General features: G+C 39.8%; 1 protein-coding gene across 3 annotated transcripts in view; it reads right to left on the bottom strand.

Moving 5' to 3' along the window:
* Window positions 1-736: 736 nt before the first annotated feature.
* Window positions 737-21,779, bottom strand: part of zgc:158464 (uncharacterized protein LOC791139 homolog) — a 58,884-nt gene continuing 37,841 nt past the window's right edge. Inside the window, exons 3-7 of one of the 3 annotated variants that reach the window (XM_033983400.2) lie at window positions 18,323-18,541; window positions 17,494-17,592; window positions 7,262-7,436; window positions 6,904-7,023; window positions 737-3,526 (exon numbers count right to left, since the gene is read on the bottom strand). In XM_033983400.2, the coding sequence (XP_033839291.1) occupies window positions 3,340-3,526; window positions 6,904-7,023; window positions 7,262-7,436; window positions 17,494-17,592; window positions 18,323-18,541 (800 nt within the window). In that variant the 3' untranslated portion in view covers window positions 737-3,339. Of the gene's footprint in view, window positions 3,527-6,903; window positions 7,024-7,261; window positions 7,437-11,284; window positions 11,438-17,493; window positions 17,593-18,322; window positions 18,542-21,779 lie in introns of all 3 variants that reach the window. The other 2 variants (XM_033983384.2, XM_033983408.2) reach the window with 2 other exon arrangements.

Genomic DNA, 21,779 nt, shown 5'->3' with positions numbered 1-21,779 from the left:
CAAGTTGCATTTGAAACAGCCAGTGTGAGTATTATATTGTGATGCATATAGGAAAAAGTTCTTGAAGTTGGTCATAACTTTTCTTAGCAAACAAAAAAAAAAAAAAAAAAAAAAATGAATATAGCTCTATTATGGTTAAACCACACAAAATTGCACAATATACAACATCTGCAAAGTAATAATATTTATGTTCTCATTAGAGTGGCTTAAGAAGCTAAACAAGTTTTAAACTTTGAACAGAAACTATAAATAAACTTAAGTTTATTTACAATTAAAACATTGTTGCTACATATTTTTTAGATCAAAAATTCCATGACCAAATTATTCATTATAATTATAGTTCACATCACTCAGTGTGTTTAGCCAAAATATATATATATTTTTAAATGTCCTAAAGTAAAAACCTCTCCCTTTGTTTTATGCATGATGTAAGTTTTCAAAAGCCACAAACAGATTATGGATGAAAGATGAAGACCAAGCAGAAATACATTAGAGCAGAGTCCTACAAAGTGGATCAATATAATAGAACAACAAGTGCTGGCGTAATAGCCCTGCTGTTCTGTCCTTGACTCAAGCAATGGGACGCTCTTCACTGTTTATTGAAGTGGCCTCTCCATGGTAACAGACAGGCTGAAGACTCGAGGAGGATGCATTTTGGTCAACTGTAATTGTGTTTGATGTACAGTAGCTGTTTGGCAACAAATAAAGACAAGCAGACAAATCATTAGTTGACACATTTAACTTAATAAACCCAATTTTTATTTTAGGCTGAACCTCTTTGCCTCATGGTCCCCATTCAGTACATTCAGTATATACATTTGGCCATGAGGGATTGTACAGATATGTTTTAGTAGTGCATACATTGGTGGCACAAAATGGATACAAATAAAATACCATCCATGCCACTTAACCAGGTTTAAGTGGACACACATTGGGTAAATTGATGACTGCGTACATCAAATCACACTCATTCGACTACACACACTCAAACACACACATGCACAATGGTGTGTGTGCAGTTGCACCTAGTTCATGGTTTAAGACACTTCTGAGCAGGGCAAAAGGGCGCGTTTAGATTCTAATAATAGACATTTTCAGAAGCATGTCCACTGATTACAGACCATCTCTTCTTCAATCAGAGCACCCCTATCCAAACTGTACCTCTCCTGGATTCCCTTTTTAAACCCTTAGGCCTCTTGACAGACAGTACAGCCACCATATACAGACTCTTATAGAAATTATTCTCATCAGCAGCAGAAAGCAAACGTGTAGCTTTTCCTGGGAACATTCAGACTGCACATCAAGTGTAATCCTTCACAAGTAGGTCCATAATGTCATTTTAGTATCCCTCACTAAAGCTTTAAAGGTGGCTTTATCAACTGACCTTTGTCCATCAATAGCTTGACCATTTATTTAATACCACATCCCTTTCTGGTAGCATTACAAATGATCCATTTTCCATGTCACAAGTAACTGCAGTTTGCTTGCATAGCACACAGCTGTACTTATAGCCACAGCTCCCTTTGTGTTTTAACCAATTTACAACAAAAGTGACAGTAGTTCAGTTAAAAATTTTGAAATCACTGATTATGAGCACTTCTGATGATTACTTTTATCAGACGGATTATCAAACTTAAAGGTAATCAAAGTTGAACCTTCTGACTGATGGTTTAGACATTTTATTTTCTCATTTTCTGTTTTAATACCGAAATAAAATGACTTTTCCACAGTATTAGTAGATAGTAAAGATGTAGGCCTGGTGCCACATTAGTTTTTGGATTAGTTACTAAATATTTTGCATATAAACACAAGACAGTCGAAATGCCCTTACGTTTAGATGTGACTATTGCTTACTGTAGTAACTGGTCAACATTTTTGGAGTTTATATCAAATAAGTGAATTCAAGAAGGTCCTTTAATTGAAAAAACAAAGGCTAACGCGATGGCTGTGATAAGTTTGTACCAACAATCATTCGCACATTAAAGTAAATGGGTAATTGATAGAAGTGTTATTTATGTTAGTTTGTAGTTTTTGAGGCTTGACTATTCAAAATGGTCAGGAAACAGGCCACTGAGGCAACGTGCAGTAGGCAGAAGCAAGAATATGAACAGAGCACCACAGAAAAAGAGGCCAAGAGAAGTCCAAAAACCACAATCACATGGGCACAGGACTGGAGAGCCGGTCACGGGGGAAGCAGCCCTCACAATAAGGAACACATCAGAAACCAGAATAAATATACCAGTCACAGAACAATCGTTAAAAGCAGACTTGGACCTCAGCTGATCTAGCCTTTTGACCCATGCATTATAAGGCATTAACCAAAACATTTGTTACTGACATCACATCACTGTATATAGTAGTGAGTATGCATACAATTTTGGATCTGGAATCATTTGCTGGAATTTTTATGATTTCCAAAATGCATTTCTTAAAAACCACTGATATAATTGTAAAGGAATTGGGAATGTCAAAAGGAGGGCAGATCGATGTCCGTAATCCCATTGTACCTATTGATCCACAGATGGACGAATGAAATTGATTTTTCTTTCTGAGGTAGACAATGCAGGCATATTTCATTCTCCCAATGCATAGCCAGTGGAAAGCAGGGGTAGAGAGAGAGGGTAATTTGGTTCATTTGGAAGAGGCTCTGCGCTGGAGCCTTAGCCAATGGTACTGGGGTAGATAGGTGGAACCATCCATCACTCTCTCTGGGCTGTCGCTGCAACTATGGTACTTACACCGTCAATGGTATGATACCACTGCTCAGTGATGGATAGCACACAACATGTACAATGACAAGATAGAGAGATCAGTGTGCTGAGCTCTGGCCTGTTGCTTCATGTATAGCTGGGGATACCATTCATACAAGGCTGATGTTTTTTATGTCAGTGGAGGTTGGATCCATCTTCAGGTCTTCCTATTCCTTGAAACAAGAGCAACCATCCAAAATTATACAGAACGTCCACTTTAATCAGATGGTACAGGGTATACAATTCAGTCCAGTGAAAAAAATCCATCATCTGTACCTATTTTAAGCCTCAAGTGCTAAGGGAGCTCCAGAACCACTGAAATAGTGTTCATCAGTTAGATGCCACTTATTTAAGTGGGTACTTTTTATAAATAAAATAAAATACATTTATAAAGACTTTTGCAACAACCATTTTTTCTTATTTAGACAGTATGCATTTGGCCTTGCAGCTCAACAAACTGTCCAGTGGCCAATGAGGTGAGTCTGTTTCATCAGCAGTTTGTATTCCCCACTGGTCTCTAGTTGAACTCTGGCCAACCCCACTTTTCCAAATCAGTGAGGTTATATATGCCAGCAGGTGCCCCCGAACATTATAGTGTCCTGATGGCCACAGGGTACAGCAGGGACATGTGCTCGGCCCCCTTAATGGGAAGCTTGCGGCTCGAGTAAAAGTGGATGATTTCAGGCACACTGTCAAAGGGGCAGCTGTTCTGGCCCAGGATGTACTTGTTCTCCTTGGTCCGCGAGAGCTTCATGTGCATGAAGCCTTGGCTGCTCCTGGGGAAACACAAAACACACTGTTAGTTTTGAAATTAAAGGGAGAAAAGACACTTCTAACAGCTCTGAGGTAATTACAAAAGTAGCTTTGTTGTACTGTACACAACAGCACTCTGGATGGAAGATTACACTAGAGAGCCAACAGGGGAAGGCTAAAAGGCAGGTTGCTTAGTGGACTGGACTTGCACAACCTAAGGATGAGGCTAATGAACCCCCAGGATGAATCACTTAAGCTACAGCTATAAATGCAGAGCAAATTAAAAGCTCCCCTGGCCGTTGATCAATACCTTTTACAGTTTGCCAGTAATGGGCTTTAAAATAGAACGTATCGATACTGTGGGCTTCGAACAATATACATTCACATATGAAGAAGAGAAAATGATCAGACTGTAGCAAACTCTGGGCAAATTGCACTTTTTGAGCACACAATGTAGTTTACTGTAAACATAAGAATAGATAACATTTTATTATATATTTTCATATGACTGCACCTTTTTGAGGAGTAGTAGGAATATAAATAATAGTAGAATATTGGACAAAATCAAATGCATGAAAAAAGTACGTTCTATGAGACAGTATTTAAATGTTTTCCTCCATTTGTTAGACAATTACAGAAAAGATTTGGACTTTGAACCGGAGAGAGAAAAACCTACCTGTCACTAATTGAGGACACTGACATAGCGTTTGAAGCCACAGGATACAAGACTAGATGGGTCATAAGATTATCTGATTAGTGCTGACATTGTTTAATCTCATTTTATTGTAGATGCACATTTTTCTGGTCATATAGCGAGTACTCAGCAGCTGCAGTGACAAAAATGAAATTATGCTCTAAGGGCTGAAATCACCATAGACTTTTTTGTTACTTATCTTATAATTGCATGTGTAAAAGCCCTGGATTTGTTCCTTGGCTCCTCCACATTCAGAAATAATAGTGTAGATAACAGGCAATCAGAAAAAGCCAAGAATGCGCTGGGTTCAAACTATGGACATTTGGCTGACAGATACTTTTATAGTACGTTTGGATGTTTTATTATCCAAATATTGGTCATATTCTATGTCACACTGCAGTAATCATATGAAAAGCCAAAGAAAGGACTGATTTTTATGACAATAGTTTAGCTAAGTCTTGTAATTTGAAGACTTTATTTATTTACACACAGCTTAAGGTCATGATATCTAGTTATGATTACTAATTTGCATGAGACTAAATTGGTGTGAACACTCATGGTGCTATTCAAGCTCTTATTGGAAATGCAGGATTCAACAAGGTTTTTGATAAATGTTCATCTGTTCTGTGGGGAGACGGGCATTAGGTTACGCAGAGCCACACTTTAAAAAGAAAAACACATCAATACCATCCTTTTTAGATTCCCAACAGGTTTTCCAGCAAGCCTTCAGCTCCTTATCACATTACAGAGACGGTACTACCCAGCAATAGAGCACTTTAGCTAATGTCACCAATCTGGATAGCTTATTTTTTGTAGATTTATCGTTTAAACACGGTATTGTGGGTACTGCCAATCTGGGCTCATCTCATAGGCAGGTGCTGGTTTATTGGGGTTTTGTGCCTTTGACTTGAACCCTTTCCACAGCACAGGAATAGGCTGACAGCAATCAAAGCTTATCTCTAGCTTCAGCATATCGGATTGCTTCATGAATGACGCTCTCAATGATATCTATGGCAACAGAGAAAGCAAAAGTACACCCTTCAAAAGATAATTCCATTTCCCATTACCATAATGACAAGAGGATGTTTTTCTACATTTCATAAGATATGAAAATGTGAGTAAAGCCATACAGTAAATAAGCTTAAAAGCAAATCTGGTAGAGCTTCCAAGACAGAACTGACTTTGATGATGAGGTCTTCAGAGAACATTGTGAAGAACAATCTTTTGCACTCAAATATAATAAAACAGTTCCTATTTCCCCCCATCTTCCATCCGTATACAACAATTCAAAAGTCTTTTGTTAGAAAGAATTCAGTTTCTCTCCAAAGTCATCATAAAAGCTGGGTATTTCTAAAGGCCTTTTGAGGTTCAAATGGTACAAATAGCTTAAAGTGTTCAAAGATGAGAGGCAGTGAGGCAGGTGGCCTGAAAAAAGGGTTAGAAGGGCAAAACTGATAAAAAAAAAAAAACACCTTGTGGCCTCTGAAGGATGGGGTCTCAGCTGCATCTGTCTGTATCAATAATGCAGTAGACATGCGTGCCACCTCGTGCCCTAATACATTTTGCAGCAACCTCGAACATGCGGGATCTTCACCTCCAGTTTTAACTCATTTTCAGAGCCAGGAGGGGAGATGGGCTTCTGTCTGAATCTACTTACAGGTGCCTCTGCCCAGCGGCGTGGCACCTGTCATTTCCATAAATCAACCAACAGTTTGTTCTCTGCACTTCACCTGTCCCAAAGTCAAGAGACAGGGGGCATCTGAGAACACAGTAATACAAACAGATTCTCGAAAACATTCTCTATGCTAATGGAGTTTTCTCTGTATTCTGCAGGTGCTTCCCAGCAGCAAGCTGTTGATATTTCCAGAAACAAACGATGGCAACTTGAAATAATAATTTTAAATAATTAAAATAACAAATTCAATGTAAAATAAGAAGCATCAGCACATAATGATAGGTAAACAAAAGCTGAATCCAGAGAGCTCTAAGATGTCTAAGGTGAAATGTACCATTAATTGAGCCTGCAAAATTGGAACCGCCTGTGTCCCCAGATATTTGATTTGTTCAAATCTAATATAGCTTTTACTGATAACAACTGTAATGCCAGTTTATTCTTATTTACAAAAACATTGGACAGGATGCCCCATTTATTTATAATTATTATTTGGCATTTGTGAATTCAGGAGGCTCTGAGCTTTCACATGAAGCACGTTTTTGTGCTTTTTGATTGCAGTACCTTTTTAACACAGTAAGAGAGCAGGCTACATACAGTCCCTTTAAAAGTAAACACCTAACATAAGTTTTCCATTTATTCATCTAATTGTACATTTTGATGTTTATTTCATTCATGTTTTGTCTGTCTCACTTCAGGTAGTGAAACCACAATGGCCGTTCTATTATCTATTCAGTCACACTGGTTAAATGAAGGGCACAGATAACCAAGTTGTGGGGCACAGCATATCATGCACCGGTGTTGTCAAAGAGGTCAGTGGGTCAGGGGAGATGTGGACATACCGGGGAGGTGGGAGAGAGGGGTCAAAGTTCAGCATGATCATGACAGAAAGGCACAGTCAGCACTAAATCCACTACTTAACACTACTGTAATGTGCAGCATTTTTATACAGCTTAACCTTGGACCATATCGGCCATATCCATGTGTAGTGTCTATTTATGTTATACAGGAGAGATAGAGAGAATAGTCCTTACTTAAGAGAGAGGGAGTAATCATTCTTGCTGGTCTCGCTGTTTCTCACCAGGTAGCTGGCCTCTTTACACAGCCGGAGCAGAGACTCTGCATCTGTTCTACTGATGGCTCCATGGTACCAGCTACATGAAAAAAAGGTAAGAATTATATGTACAAAAATACCATGAAATGCATGTCTAGTCTGTGAAAATAATCTACCACTCGCATTTGGTTTTAATGAACACTTAACTCTGATAATATAAATATAATAAAATGTGCACTGAAGCTTTCTGTGATATTCTTATTTATTCAGGCACATCTGTACTAATTTCCATTTCACATTAGTAAGCAAATGATAAGGTTAACATTATCATGACTCACAACTGGTTTTCCAGGGGCATGGCGGGGTCAATACGCTCCCCCATGGAAGAGCTGCTGTGGTCCAATGAGGTCATTTTGGTGTTAACTAGACACCCACTGGAGTGTCGCTGGAGTGGCCGAGCTTTCCCATCTTTAGTAGGCGACATTCGGGACTTCTCCACGCCATCGAATTGGACTGTAATACAAAAATATGAGTGTCATGGATCATTTATCACAGTTAAGTTTACAAAATATTTCTTATTAGATTCAAACATAAAGTAAAATGACACACAAATCATATGGCAATTAAAGTGCAAAAAAAAGAAGCAAAACCAAAGCAGGTACTCTAACAGTCAATGTCCACAACAGACTTCAAGTGGGAAATTGTCTAAGGATGTGTGGACACTGGAGATGGCTTGAGTGCAATGATGGATCTCAGTTCATACAGTTCAGCCAATCAGAGGATAGACTGTGTTTGCAGTTTTTAACATGAGCAAATAAAAGTCAGGAGATAATGCATGCAGACCAATAAAACAGTGTTTGTGTTTGTGAAGGCCAAAGTAGACAGCTGAAAGTTAAGTGTGTCCCGTCATCAGTCAGTCTAATGTCAAGGCAGACTTCCCTTTGACTGGACAAATAGAGCTACAGTGTCTTCTTTCAGTGTCACACATGAGATGAGGCTTAGCGGGACATGTTTGGCTGATTAAAGGGCTATGCTCCACAAATCAAAGGGAGTGCTCTCAGAGAAGGAGTTCACATAGGCTTCACACTGAAGTAGCTGGCGTTTCTGCAGCGATCTGTCACTAATGGGCAGTGCTGTGTTAAGTGGTTAATTAGCAGCACTGAACACTAATCAGTCTGACAGACACTGTGATCTTCACACGTGTCATTGACGATGGGCTTGTGCCTGTCTGCTGTGCGTTCCACTCAGAGGATAGTGTTACTCTGCAGAGTGTGAGTGCTCCTGGATCAGGCTGAGTGGAGGGAGTGACAGGCCCATCTATAACTCTGAGAACTGTCAATGTGGTATGTCCACTCTTTCAGCTGATCTATTCCTCTGCATGGGCCTACATGAAAAAACCTCTTCATGCCATTTCTTATTTACCCATTGCAACTGAATATTCAGAGAGTAAAGGTTACACATTGGAGTGTTTTCATTGTATGGTCTCGAGGAATAATATCAGCCTCAATGCCATTTTATTTCCAACCAGTAGAGGGTTCCCTCATTCCCCCATTCAATCTATAGTTGAACTCTATGTCCTTAAAACAGGGATAACATTTCCTAAACAAAGTCAAAAGCATCACTAGTGATGGTTGTAAGGTTATCACTGGCTCTATTTAAAGCTCTTAAAGCTCAAATTGTAGTTTTAAAAAGTCAGTCATGACACTTCCTGAAAGTGATCAGTGTGGGGGCGAGGAGAGCTGTAATAGTACGAAGTAAAAATGATTGAGCCAAATATCAAATCCACATTAATGAGAAACAATACAAAGGTATACAGGAGTGTAAAGTACAGTATAAAAGGTAAAATTGTGTTTCCATGGAAACTAAACGGGGGGCACTGATATGCAGCAGTCAGTGCTGTCCACACCGACAGATCACAACATGTAAAAATGCTCTCACATCATCTGTAACCTTGGCACCAGTACCTCTTTTTTAAATCACTTAATGCTGGGCTCAGTCTTTACATTATGGACCTTGAGGCAGGAAATATGGTGTAAAATATGTGTAATGGGGGCAGCAGGAAATAGAATTTGGCCACTTAAAATTTTGTTTTTGCTAAGAGATGATTTCTTGTTGTATCACTGGCATTTCCTCAAATTTAGAAAATGTGTACTACACTGTGTGGTGTTGTGAAGTCTGAACTGAGAAATAAAGACTAACAAAGCTGCACTCATATTGTTCACTCAAATGCACCCGACTTCACCTCTTCAAATCTGCACTGTGATCCCAGTGCCAGTATTAGCTCTTTTCCCTGATTCAACACAACCGCGCTTTTTATTTGACCTTGATTAAACTTCTTTTTTCCTGCTGCCATCGAGGAATGCCTGAGTAGCTTTTTTCAGTGGAATTCACCCGATCAACCTCTCCTGTCAAGGCTCAGGATTTTTTATAGAAGAATGCAGACACCTACCAGAGTATTATGCAGCATTTGTGCTAATAGATCATGCAAACACTATTACTGTTACCTGGCAAAACATTAATGTAAATATGTAGATGGGTAAAACAGATGGAAGGCAGCGCGAGTCTCAAAGGCAATGTGAGATATCCAGTAATGCAGATCCAACCAAACGCATCCATATTATGTACACACAAATGTGTAAATGTGCAGGTCAGCGGTGTGTCTTATCAGTGGCACTGCTTGTAAAGCACAGCAAATGGAATGTGTGTATCAGATTGAACTGTCAGTCAGATGGAGACTGATGGCTAATGGCCCTGCCCTCATACACATGAAAATGGCTTCCTTGAGAGCAAGTAAGAAAAATAAAAGCACAAAGCAGGTTGGGCAAGTAGACTTAAGTGACAGGAAGCAGATTATATTGCTGAAGAGGATACTAGGCGCTATTTGTGTGCGTGTCATGCAAACAAAATGCAAATAGATATCCAGCAATGTAAATGCAATCAACTAAAAAGTGCTTTTGATAATTTAAATTTGAATATGTTCAAACAGAAAGCATTTACAAATGTACAGAAAAAAAGCAAAACAGTTCCTAAGAATGAATAATTAAGTAGCGCAGTTTCCTTGGATCACGCTCAAGCATTAATGTGTTTAATTAAACTGACTAACTGGTTCTAATTTACTAATCATTATATGTCTAGAGAATGAGGTGATCTACCTGGGACTGTTTTCTCTTTCTAATGACGAGGCATGTGTCACAGTAAAAATGCAGACTTGACCTATGGACCCAAAAGGTAAAAAGGAATTCGACTCCCTCACATATCAAACTATTATGCTCTAATCTGTATGACCTGTCAAGACAAACTGACCATCTGATGGATTGAACTTGGCAGATGTGGAGTTGTTGGGTCGTTGTGAGGGTAGACCCCTTATCTTTCATCTCACAGTGTGTGTGGTGTTTGGGCTTGTGACTGAAGTCTGCCTGGTGCTAAGGTCACCAGAGGAGAGCATTGTAACTGTATGCACACAGGTCACAGAGGTCATAAGTCCCCCTGTGTCTCCCACAGTGAACTTTGACCCCAGAGACGTGGAGTGGGCCCAAACTGGCTCAGACAGGAGGGGATCACTTTACAGCTGAACGCCAATCCTAAAGCCACTGCCATCACCGGAGAACACAAACTTTCCCAAGGATTTATGGGCATAAATCAACTTCTGCACACACTGGTGTCCTCTTACATGGCCCGGCTCTGTCCGCCCACTCCGGGGGAAATCCCATTCCTGGTATTAGTTCTGCTACGTGTCCTGCTTTTCCCCTGGTAATTACTACACTTACATAGTCAGAGCTTGTAGAAGGACTCCAAAAGAAAAAAAAAATTAATGCAACTAATAACCCTGTTGAAAGTGGGTGAATCACTTTGGCCATGTTGAATAAACACTCCTGAACATGAGGAGAAATGACAAGAAGTGCCATAAGCTCAAATGACTTTCATTTTTCAACTGACAGAAAGAGCTTGTAAAGTTGGCAGGCCAGAGCGACATCTGGGATGGTGATGAGTATGTTGACAAGAGGAAATAGGGGTCAGGTTGTGGTAATTATGCATACAGAAAACAGTTTGGGATCAGCCTAACTAATGAGGCAGCTCTCAAGACCTATGCAGGAGGTAGTGCTTTTCATCCACATGCGATCCAGATGGAAATCTGCAGTAATCATCTAGTTTATTTCTGAAGTTAAAGAGCTTTAGAAAGGATTGAATGTGCAGTAATGCTAGGTAGTAAAAGTGAGCTACAACACGTGTGTATGTGCGCTGTAATCTTTAAAATAACATCTCTTGATGGTATAAGTGAGCAGGCAGAAGACAGAGTGATGGGACAGACAAGATGGAGGACAGCAGGGAAACAAAGTGACAATGTGAACACCAACACCCACCATGGTGGTGCTGGTCACACGCTGCCTGTCCTGGGGAGGCCTGCGCTGGCTGAGACGGAGAGTCCAGCTCCTCCTCTAGTGTGGGAGGAGGGCTGGTGTTGAGCTGCCCCACAGGAGGGGGCCACGGGAGGTCCTTGATCACTTTAATCTCTACTGCAAGAGCCGCCGAGGCCACCAGATGGATGCATGATGAAAGAAGAGGAAGAAACGGAAAGAACCAAAACCAAAAGTTGGGATTCACAAACGTGAAAGTAACACGTGATGGGAGAAGAAATGAAGAAAAGAGCGCAGATAAGTGAACAACAGATAAGTGACCAACAGATAAGAATTCACTTCAACAAACAAGTTTATTTTGTTATCCAAGAATCAGCAGCTGTGGACCAAAAAGGAGTGAGACAGAAGTAAAGTTAGAGAGTAGTGGTTTAATTAATGCCTTTAATCCATGTCCTGCCAAAAAGGACAAGGTCATCTTAAGTGGAGCGACTTGGATGTATAGTGACGAATTACTGCATTTATAAAACCACAACCCTTTGCAAAAGAATATCTCTCCAGAACTAGATATGCAGCAGGCCTGAGGTGAACTGTATAAAAGACTAAAGAAGGAACAGATGTTCAATTTAAGAACTTGTGACCATAAAATGCAAACCAATGACAAGCACTTGTCTTAGCAGTGCAGACGCTGTGCAGTGAGGAACCATATGATGAAGATGAATGGAAATGCAGAATATATAAAAATAATCAACAAGACACTCCCTGGGCTTTGTCCTGTAAATAATAAATGTCTCAGCCCAAGTCGGGTATAACCAGAGTACAACAAGCACTTCTGTAAGCCACAAAGGAATGAATGGTTAGAGCCAAGGACAGGCTGAATGAACTGTAAATAGCAATGTCCTTTTCTCTTCTGACACAAAGGTGAAATAAAAGAAAGTCTTAGCTGTAAGATTGCATTGTTATTTTTACTATCTATTCAAGTCTAGCAGATCAGGATAGTCCTTACAAAGTCAAATCAAGTTATGCTGCAATATTGTATAAGGACATGAAAGTATAGACAAGGGTTTTTAGTATAAAAAAGTCTGACAAGTTCTTTCGATTGTAGGGTTAATATGATGCAGCTTCCTCTTCTTCAGTGTAAACTGTAAAGTATTGGCCTCTCTTCCTCGGAGATGAAAAGCCTAATGCTAATTTCATGTTGCAGATCAGTGTGTAATTGTTTTGGAGTGGTAAATGACATGCACTCTGCAGCCTCGCTTTGTGGACATGGAGGGGATTACGGTAAGTGTGGCTCTGATCTGTGTGGCTGCACCACTGAATAATAGCTTTAAGTATGGAAAAAATTATATTACAGCCACTGAAAAGTGGGATGTTTTATGAGAAATTTAAACATAACTTCTATAACATTGGGTTACTTATAACATAAGTAGCCCCGATACAATCAACAATTTTTAAATTTATTTATTTTTTATTATTTAAGCAGATTTTAAGAATCCACTATATCATTGCAAATTTCCATGATTGACAAATTAAGGCCACGTTGCCCTCCCTAAAAAGAGATGATACAAAATGCTCTCAACTTACACAGTGCTTTTCTACCTCTACAGGGCTTTTTAAAGTGCTTATACATGAAGGAACCAGTCACTCACTCATACATCAATGCACAGACACTGGAGGCAAGGTTTAAATGTCTTGCTCAAGAACTTGCTGAGGCACAACCACATAAGTCATCTGATGTCAACATTGCAGTATAGTTTACCTCTATGACAAATTCTAATTACTGAAAAACTCTAGCTACTCCCACCTGCTCAAAACTGATTTACACAACAACAACCCAAAAGCTTATCAGTGAGTTCCAGTCAGTTGTAGATATATTGAAGCTTATCGCAGTGCCCTGTGAGAGTTGCAGAGCGGAGACGTAGTGGTAAACAGCTGCTGCAGCTGCTGTAACCTCATTCAGATCACAACTGATTATCAGCTCTTTGGGAGGCATGTTCACCTCTCTGTACTCAACAGGTTTGGAGTGGCTCAAAGATACTTTTACACTGCAGGTAACTACAGCAAATAGACAACTACATAACATTACAATATATGCACAATATACAATATATTCATTTATATACATTTTGGAAATAAAGGCAGATCAACTCCGAACTCTGGTTACATAATACATCCCATTGACAAGTGATGGAAACTTGACATGAATTAACTGACACACATCACCCAAAAGACGAGATGAAATAATTATTACATGTAATTTTAATATACTTAAGACGGTCCCTTGATGCAGTACAGTGTTCATTATGGGTTCACTATCAAAAGTGTTTTTGAAAAAATATAGTAACATTGTAACTCAATAACTTCTTTACACCTGATGGGGAGCACAGAAAGTTGAGGATTAATGACTTGTTTCACAGTCATGTTGGCAGTGCCCGCTTAAACAAAAGATAACTGGCCGTGCATTAACTTGGGCTTGTCTCGTCTTTGTGCTTCTAGACACAGATTTATTATTAAGGCCAGGTATTTGTTTACCCAGGCTTTTCATTAGCTCATGCCATTTCTTCACGGTAAACACAGCCCTGCCATAAATCACATGCTACGCCAGTTTCCACCAGCGACCATTTAATTTAGTTCTGCTTAATTTGGTAAGCTAATTGCATGCATATTCAGAAGCAGCTTTGAGACTGTGATGTTTGTATCACACATTATGGGCAGACGTTGAACACACATAAGCTTTCTTCAATTGACTTCAACTTTAAAATACCCAATGGGAAATGTGCTTAGGACTCAAATTAATTACTTTAGACAGGACTTTAGACAGGACTCTTTTAGCTTTTGGGGAAACTGCAAACGAGTGAAGAATTATGCAACAGTCCATAGACGCTAAATGACATTTCATAACTCCATGCATTTCTTAGCTGTCACATTATACGCTTCAGCCATCTTCAAGCCTGGAAAATAGAGCATGCAGATGAGATGACAGCTAAGCTCTCAATGACAAAAGAAAGGGTTAGTGACGGGCGGCCAGCGGTGGGTTCCTTAGGGGTGTGGGTTTGGCGTGGGTTTGACGTGGGTTTGGAGCCTGGGAGGGCTGTTGTGTGGGATCAGCGTGTGCGAGTGGAGATAAGGCACATGGCACAGCTCAGTGAAGGCGGCAGGGCACATTTGGGTGTCATGAAAGAGCACTGTCAGAAGGTTATCAGCTGTGTGCGGCAGAGGAGCCCCGAGGAGCAGTGACGATGCCCAACCAAGGCGATTGCTAAACAGCTGCTTAGAAATACTGGTGAAGCTAGGAAAAAATAGTGCCGAAAAGTGACATTTAAAAGATTTGAATATGCTTCAAGGTTGTGTTTTTTTGTTTTTTCTGTATAGTATCCTATGTCAACTTCCAAGTGTTACATAATTTTCCAAACCTAACCTAAATACACAATATATACTTCACTGAATAAGTTAAGTTTATCAAAATCTCAAAAAAATCTCATATGTAAAATGTAAAAAAAAAAGTAAAAAAAAAAAGTAAAAAAAAAAAGTCAAAATGTAAAAAAAATAAAATAAAATCTCGTCAAAATCGAAAAAAAAATACTACTACAGATACTATTTATATTAAAATTATCAAAACTTGATACTAATTTGAACAGGTATTTAACATGGGGGAAAACAATAACATAAAAGGACCCCAAACTGTCTTGTGGTATTGAAATCAGTAACAAGTTAAAACCCTTCTCCTTAGTATAAAAAAGTATTGTAAAGTGTGTGTAATACATGGGATATTGGTGGCCAAGGGGCAAATAAAAAACTTGCATGTATCCGAGGACACGGAGATTAAATAACAGTGCTCCTTATCTCCTCCTGCTGCGACCAGTCTCACTCTCCCGATGGGATTGATACCGTGTGCCATAAAGTCAGACCTGACAATCTCAACTTTCCCCCATGTGCATGTTTGAGTCTCGAGTTGACCCAATCCTAATATATCTTCCTCACTCTTTTCCTCCAAAGTCATCAATCAACCATCAGTAGCTGTAACGCTGTGGTGGGTAGACATGGCTGGAGGCATGAAGGATGACTGATTAACCAAAGCACAAGTACACAGCTCCCCAGCAGCCTAACAAGGAAGGGCATTTACATTTCACTGCATAGGTGTCAGGAGATAGCCCACCGGTGAATAATAATAGTGAACATGCAACCACTAATAGTAAAGCAGCTATTTAATTCACATAGGCTAGCCACATGTAGTCCACACATTACAAAGCTCAAGCATCCATTTTCATAAGCACCTAATACGTTGTTTGCATGCACTCTCTGGCTACAAATAAATTGCCATGTGTATAGTTAGACAGCAAATCCACATTTAGCTATTTAAAGCCAACAAAGTACAAGCTGAAAACACGCATACAGTTTTCCAGTTAGAGGCTGTGTTACAAACCAATTTCTTATAGGTCAGTATGAACAAAATATAGCAGACGTACAGCCAGAGAGCCTCTTAGATTACACAGCTCCAGAGCAAACATTTGCAGATGTCTTCTGCGCTGACTTACAGCTACTCCCTGACCTTTGTATGCTAGTTTAAAATTTCATCACCTTCAAACAACTCTCAACTGCTGCCTGTGTGGGACATGTGATACCAAAGAATTTAGGTTTTAGGGATTTAGGAGAGGAACTAAACTCTACAAGTGGCAGAGAGGCGTGGGGTTTCAAATTGATGTGTCTGAAGAGCGTATGAAGTAGGGCTGCATTGGAATAGTTATGATTAAGCTACAAAACAATTATTGACCATTTTAATCATAATAATGTAATTAAGTCATGTATATACAGACTCTAAAGCACATGCCAACATAGGTTTTATCACAAAAGCTCTGGCATTTTTATAAAAGGCAAAAAAGAACACACACAGTGATTTGTATCAAAAATACACTTTTAAAAGATATTTATATATTCAGTTAGCATATGTATACCTTAAACTGAAACTCTAATTATAATATAGGCCTAAATAATATCTGACTAATCCAATGCTAAAATAACTGTTATCTTATAGACCACACACACACCCTTTACCACATTCACTGCTCATGTGCATCACTCTCTCCTCAGTATCACTCTTTCCTTCCTTTGACCACTTACAATAGACAATGCAAACCATTACCACACAAAAGCTGTGGTTTTGAGGACTGAACCAGGCTCTAAGAAAAGTTCATCACTGGAATTAACTTCAACTGTCCCTCGTTATAATCTAAACCTGCTGGAAAATATGGCAAACATTGCGAGTAGAACAGGGAATGTTAGTCTCAGACAAAAGCAAGAAATCAAAGCATTTATTGGACACCTTTTGTGACAAATATTATTCCAATTTTCAGGCAGCACTTTGGTTTACACAGGAAATGTAATCACCAATCAAAAGAGTGACTGATGTCTGTAAAGTGTGAAAAAAGGTTGTGTTAGCAAATAAACCTCTAAACAAACTTCTGAGAGCTGCTTGACAAAAAGATAATGAGGTAGAGTGATTAAGTGATTAGGAACGCACTACATCCCTGTATTAAATAGTGGGACTTGATGAGAACTTCTCCACACAAAGAAGTGGCGTTGTGCGAAATAATGAGGAAAGGACAGGCTAATAAAAATGCTGGTAAAATAAGTAAATGATGCCACAGAATTTTCCTCAATATGACGTGGAATATAAGCAATGTTATAAGTTAAATATGCCCATATGGAAAGCAAGATAAGTTCTGCATCATGGTTACCAAACTTGAAAAAATGTGTGCAAACATTCATTGACAAGTACTGGTAACTCTAAATTGTAATAAGATTTACTTAAGGGTTTAAAGACGGGCCTTGGATTTAAAATACATTTCTTGTTAGTCGATTGGTATGCAGCTCACTCAGGGCAGAGAATACACTTTGCTGGCTTTGCGAGACTGAATCCTGATTATTTGGTCTTCTTTCAGTAGACGTTTTGGGAGTTGATTATAAGACACTGTAATTTCTAACCAAGAAAGTCGCACTTGTCTATTTAAGCTGTGTGGCAGAGCATACCAATAAGACACTTACAGATTCATGTTATGTAAATTACCATTTTACAGAAGAAATAAAGGAAGGACAACACTGCATTTGAGTCTTCATCAAAGTACTAAAGAAGGGGAAGTGGAAACAGTCCAAATGGCAGTTTAAGAGTGGAGTAAAGTATCAGACAGAGGAGGGTTGGTTCCCACCCACTGCAGTGGTACCTGTGATGGCTTTAGAGGTGCAGTCCGTTCTTCTGTTGGGACCTGATCCAGTGCCACTTACTGAGCCCTCGTAGCTAATGCAGTCATAACAAAGCAGAGCTGTTCAAGAATAAAAAAGAACAAAGTATATATAAAGATAAAGGGCCAATGTAGAATAGACTAATCAACTTCTTCAGTGGGAAGTTTTTGCACTGATTTGCACCAAAAGGATTTGGGAACAGCCCTGTTTGTTGTTATGGCTGCATGTCTAAGGAATATACAGCACCATGCGCCTGTGAAAAACCAAGCATGCACCCCAAAAGCAGCTGGATCAGTACAGACTGGGCACCTGCAAAAGAATGTAGCCAGTGTTTGAACCAAGGAGGAAAAAGAAAGCAATAGTAGTGTAAGCAGCAGCCACAGAACCCTCAAACCTGCCAGACACCATAATCGCATTTACGAAAGCTGGAAAAACACGGTCGGAGTTAGTTAGGGAGGAGAGAGAAGATATCAGGTTTAATTGTGTTAAAGCCAGAAATCAACATAGCAGCCCTGTCTGAGAGGCACACATCCCCAAAGTAGACCCGATTACATTAGGAGATTTGCAGACAGACTCAGGTAGAGACACCACCAGGCAATACATAACAGTACATGGCAGATTGAAGCAGTTCTGGTAATAGACTGTCAAGCTTACATTGTTTTATGTTTTACAGATTTGCAAACACACATGGTATAATATTATTGGCCCAAAGCTGTAAATTATTCATTATACTAAAAACATATGTAAACCTCCAGGAATAAAAATTATGAACTACTTAACAGAACCCCCCCCCTAAATTGTAGAACATACCGGCAAAGGCTTTGGAAATCCTCTCCTTCTTCCACTCCCAGGGCTGGTCATACTCCTCAGGCGGCCGCTCATCGTCCTGGGGCAGACGGCTCTCGCGGGGGCAGAGTAACCGCTCCGGGTCAGAATCGCCCCCGTTCTCCGCTGGCTCGTAGGGCGTGTCGTACAGGGGGAGCTGCCTCACAGGGCCATCTTTAGGCGCTCGCCCTCCAGATCGAATCTCTGCAAACAGGAAATGAAAAGGTGGGTTTGGATTGGCGAAGAAATACATTCACTGGATTAAGATTAGTCACACTGAGTAGCAATGAGAGCTGTGCAATTGACTTTAATTGTCAATAATGCTTGGGGTTTTTTTAATCGAGAGTTCTACAATCAATCTTCTGTCAGTAAAAGCATGTGGTTTGGGGCAGAGTTTGAACAAACTCATTTGGCTATTTTTGGTGTTAAATGCCACTGAATGATTCTGTATCATTTATGTTCATGAAATAAACACTGAAAAGCCATTTTATTTTGTTTTTGAGAATAAAAATGTAATTAAAGTGAAAAATCAATCACATCAATCAATATGAGGAAAAAAAATGATTTACACATTTGCCATATTGCCCAGCCCAAATGGGAGTAGAGTGTCCGAAAAAGAAGCCTGAAAACAGATGGTTAAACACCTGCAAAGGCATACAGCATTTAACCTTCCTGAGTTGGGTACAAGAATACCCTACTTTGTTCACCATTCCCCTGTGTATCATGTACACGGCTAAAATAGAACACAGGGCAAACAGTAAAAACACCGAACTGTCTGAAATGTATAAGGCCATAAGTCTCACATTTAATTCCTGCATATTGGGCATTGATTCTATGAGGCGGAAGATCATTTTATCATATATTCATTCCAACACAAACTAGAAGTACCGTCTCGTCTTTTTTTTGCCTGTAAGTATGCAAGGCCCGGACTTTAAATGAAGCATCACGCCCTTGAGAACTCCTCTAGACCAGCCTCCTGCCTCTTCTCCTCTTCCTCAATCTTCCTCCGCTTGTATCAAGTTGTTAACAGCCTTCACCTTTCCTCCTGGGCCGCATGAAGCTGTTAGAGGCCAGCACGGCCGTGGAGTAATGCGAAGGGAAGAGAATGAAATATTATGCCACGCTACTGCATAATTGCTTCTGTGCCCAGGGGAGCTCTTGCGGAAGAAATGAGCAATGCATAGGACGAAGTAGAGCTCACGTAGGCTGAGGTGGCTGTTGGAGAGGTGGAGTGAGGTGAGACCACTGCCTATCACAGAATCTATGGATGATCCTGCAAAAGGCAAACATTCATTTTCACACAGATTTACCAGGTTTTTAGATAAATATAATAATGTGTACTAGACCTTGGGCATAAAAGACATAACAGAATTCTGCCAAACTTGTGTCAAAAAGATAAATGAGAAGAAAGTTAGAGTAATCTGATAATTTCTCCAAGCCAATGCCAGCTCCTCATTCATTTGTTTGATGTAGTCTTCTGTGTATTCTGACTGGGGTCATGTTGAGGCATGCTCAGTAAAGTGGGCGGAGGCAAATGTGTCCAGGCAAATTACAGCAAAACTGGCATGGCAGTGGGCTGATGTTTACACGCATGCAGCCCATCTTCGATTAATGACCGCCGAGATTTGTTTAGGGTGAAAGGTCAGAGGCCACACCTAGCCTTGATGTACAACCTCCGCCCAACAGCGGATGTTCAGCTTCCTGTCCAGATGCCGCACTTCCTCTCCTTCACTTGTTCCTAATTTATTCCCGATTCTGGAAATTTTGGTGTGATTCAAAACAGAACATTTAAGATTAGGGTTGTCAAAAACAGCAAAACACTAATACAAAAACTAGTACTGAAAAAAAAAAAACAAATAGGACATTGGAAATTTCCTCAACAGTTTTAGAATAATCTTGATCTATATCAGAACATAATATTTAATAAGTTCTTTTATTTTGAGGCAAAATTGCATTCTATTGTATAAATAAAGAGTTCTTATTATCATTGTAGTATCAAAATAGAGTTTGAAATTTTGGTACAGTAGATGTAGTAGCACATTTAGTAGAAAGGGTCAACGGTTGTCATCAGAAACTCTGCCAAGGACCACTCCTGGACGAAGGAGTGATTACACAGACTTGTTAAGGCATTTAGTGAAATATCCATTATACAGCCAGGAAATCCAAATATAATGCTCTGAATATTGACAAAAACTTTTTGAAAGACTTGAAAGACAGCGTCTATCCATGCAGCAAAGCCATGGGGGCTCCTGTTTACTTGGAGCATCCTCTGGGCATATTATCAGGGCAATGCATGGGCAGACCCAGAGCTCTGGATTAAATCACAAAACATTAACTACATCCAACCTGGCAGCCACATCCTGCTACTTGTAATCAACCAGCTACCCTATCACACCCTCGTCCATCCTTACTGACATTTAAACACACTCAAAAATGCTTTTCTTATGAGAATGAAATCTGCACTGTGTCCATAAGTGCCCTTCTGTTTGACTACTGAGCCAGACAATTCAATGTGGAAAACAGCCCCTGGATCTGAGGATTGTAAGGTCTCTTGAGTAAAGGATTAAATGCAATTGACTTTCGGCCTGTGAAAAACAATAGACTGTAGATAGGCAGGCTTGGAGGATTTGCACTATTCACCTCAGGTATTAGAGTCTGATGCTACACACTTATCGCGCTGTTTCACTTTAAATGTTAACAAGGTGAATTGGTGTTTCAATCTCTTTAGCTCTCTGCTGAACTGACAATATAATAAAAGCTTCCCTCACAAATGAAATGCCACAAATGCATACCAAACACTATTTACTCCACGCACTGAATCATACGCATGTTTAGAAGTGACACTGCCACATATTGATTTTTGAGTTACTTATGGAGATTGAATTTAATTAGATTTAATTTGCTTGACTGTAGGACCAGAGCGCTGCAGGAGTGGATTTGAACACCAGGAAGGGCCACCCAAAGGTGCAGTGTGTCAGTCAGCAGAAGTGGGTGACAGGATTAGTCTGCACAGTGAAAGAAGCTGAGACAGTCATCAAGCTGCCAGCAGTTCCCCACAGACTTTGGCTACAATGGTTATTATAAGCAAAGACAAAACAATCCTGTCAGCCTTGTGCTCTCGCCTTGCACCGATTTCATTTGCACGTCTCGTAGTCCTTTCAAGAACAAAAGAGGCAAACCCATTAGTATGCAAGAGCTACTTTTTATTCTTTTGACCTGCATTCATTCACTATGCTTCACTTCTCATTTTCAACCTGTTTGTATGCTTTACTGATATGTGTTCTCACTTGTGGCCTGTTCATGTGTCTATAGAGGTCATTACGTGTCCAATCCTCTTACTCGACATCTTCTACAAACACTATGAAGAACTACATTACCAGTGCTGAGACTTGTAATGTTCTGATAGTCTTCTGATATTCTCTTCATATTGAAAGAGTGTTGA

This window comes from Periophthalmus magnuspinnatus, chromosome 3 (genome assembly GCF_009829125.3).
Source record: "Periophthalmus magnuspinnatus isolate fPerMag1 chromosome 3, fPerMag1.2.pri, whole genome shotgun sequence".
Taxonomy (NCBI): domain Eukaryota; kingdom Metazoa; phylum Chordata; class Actinopteri; order Gobiiformes; family Gobiidae; genus Periophthalmus; species Periophthalmus magnuspinnatus.
The sequence above is the reverse complement of the archived record's forward strand: the minus strand, read 5'-3'. Positions and strand labels throughout refer to the sequence as shown.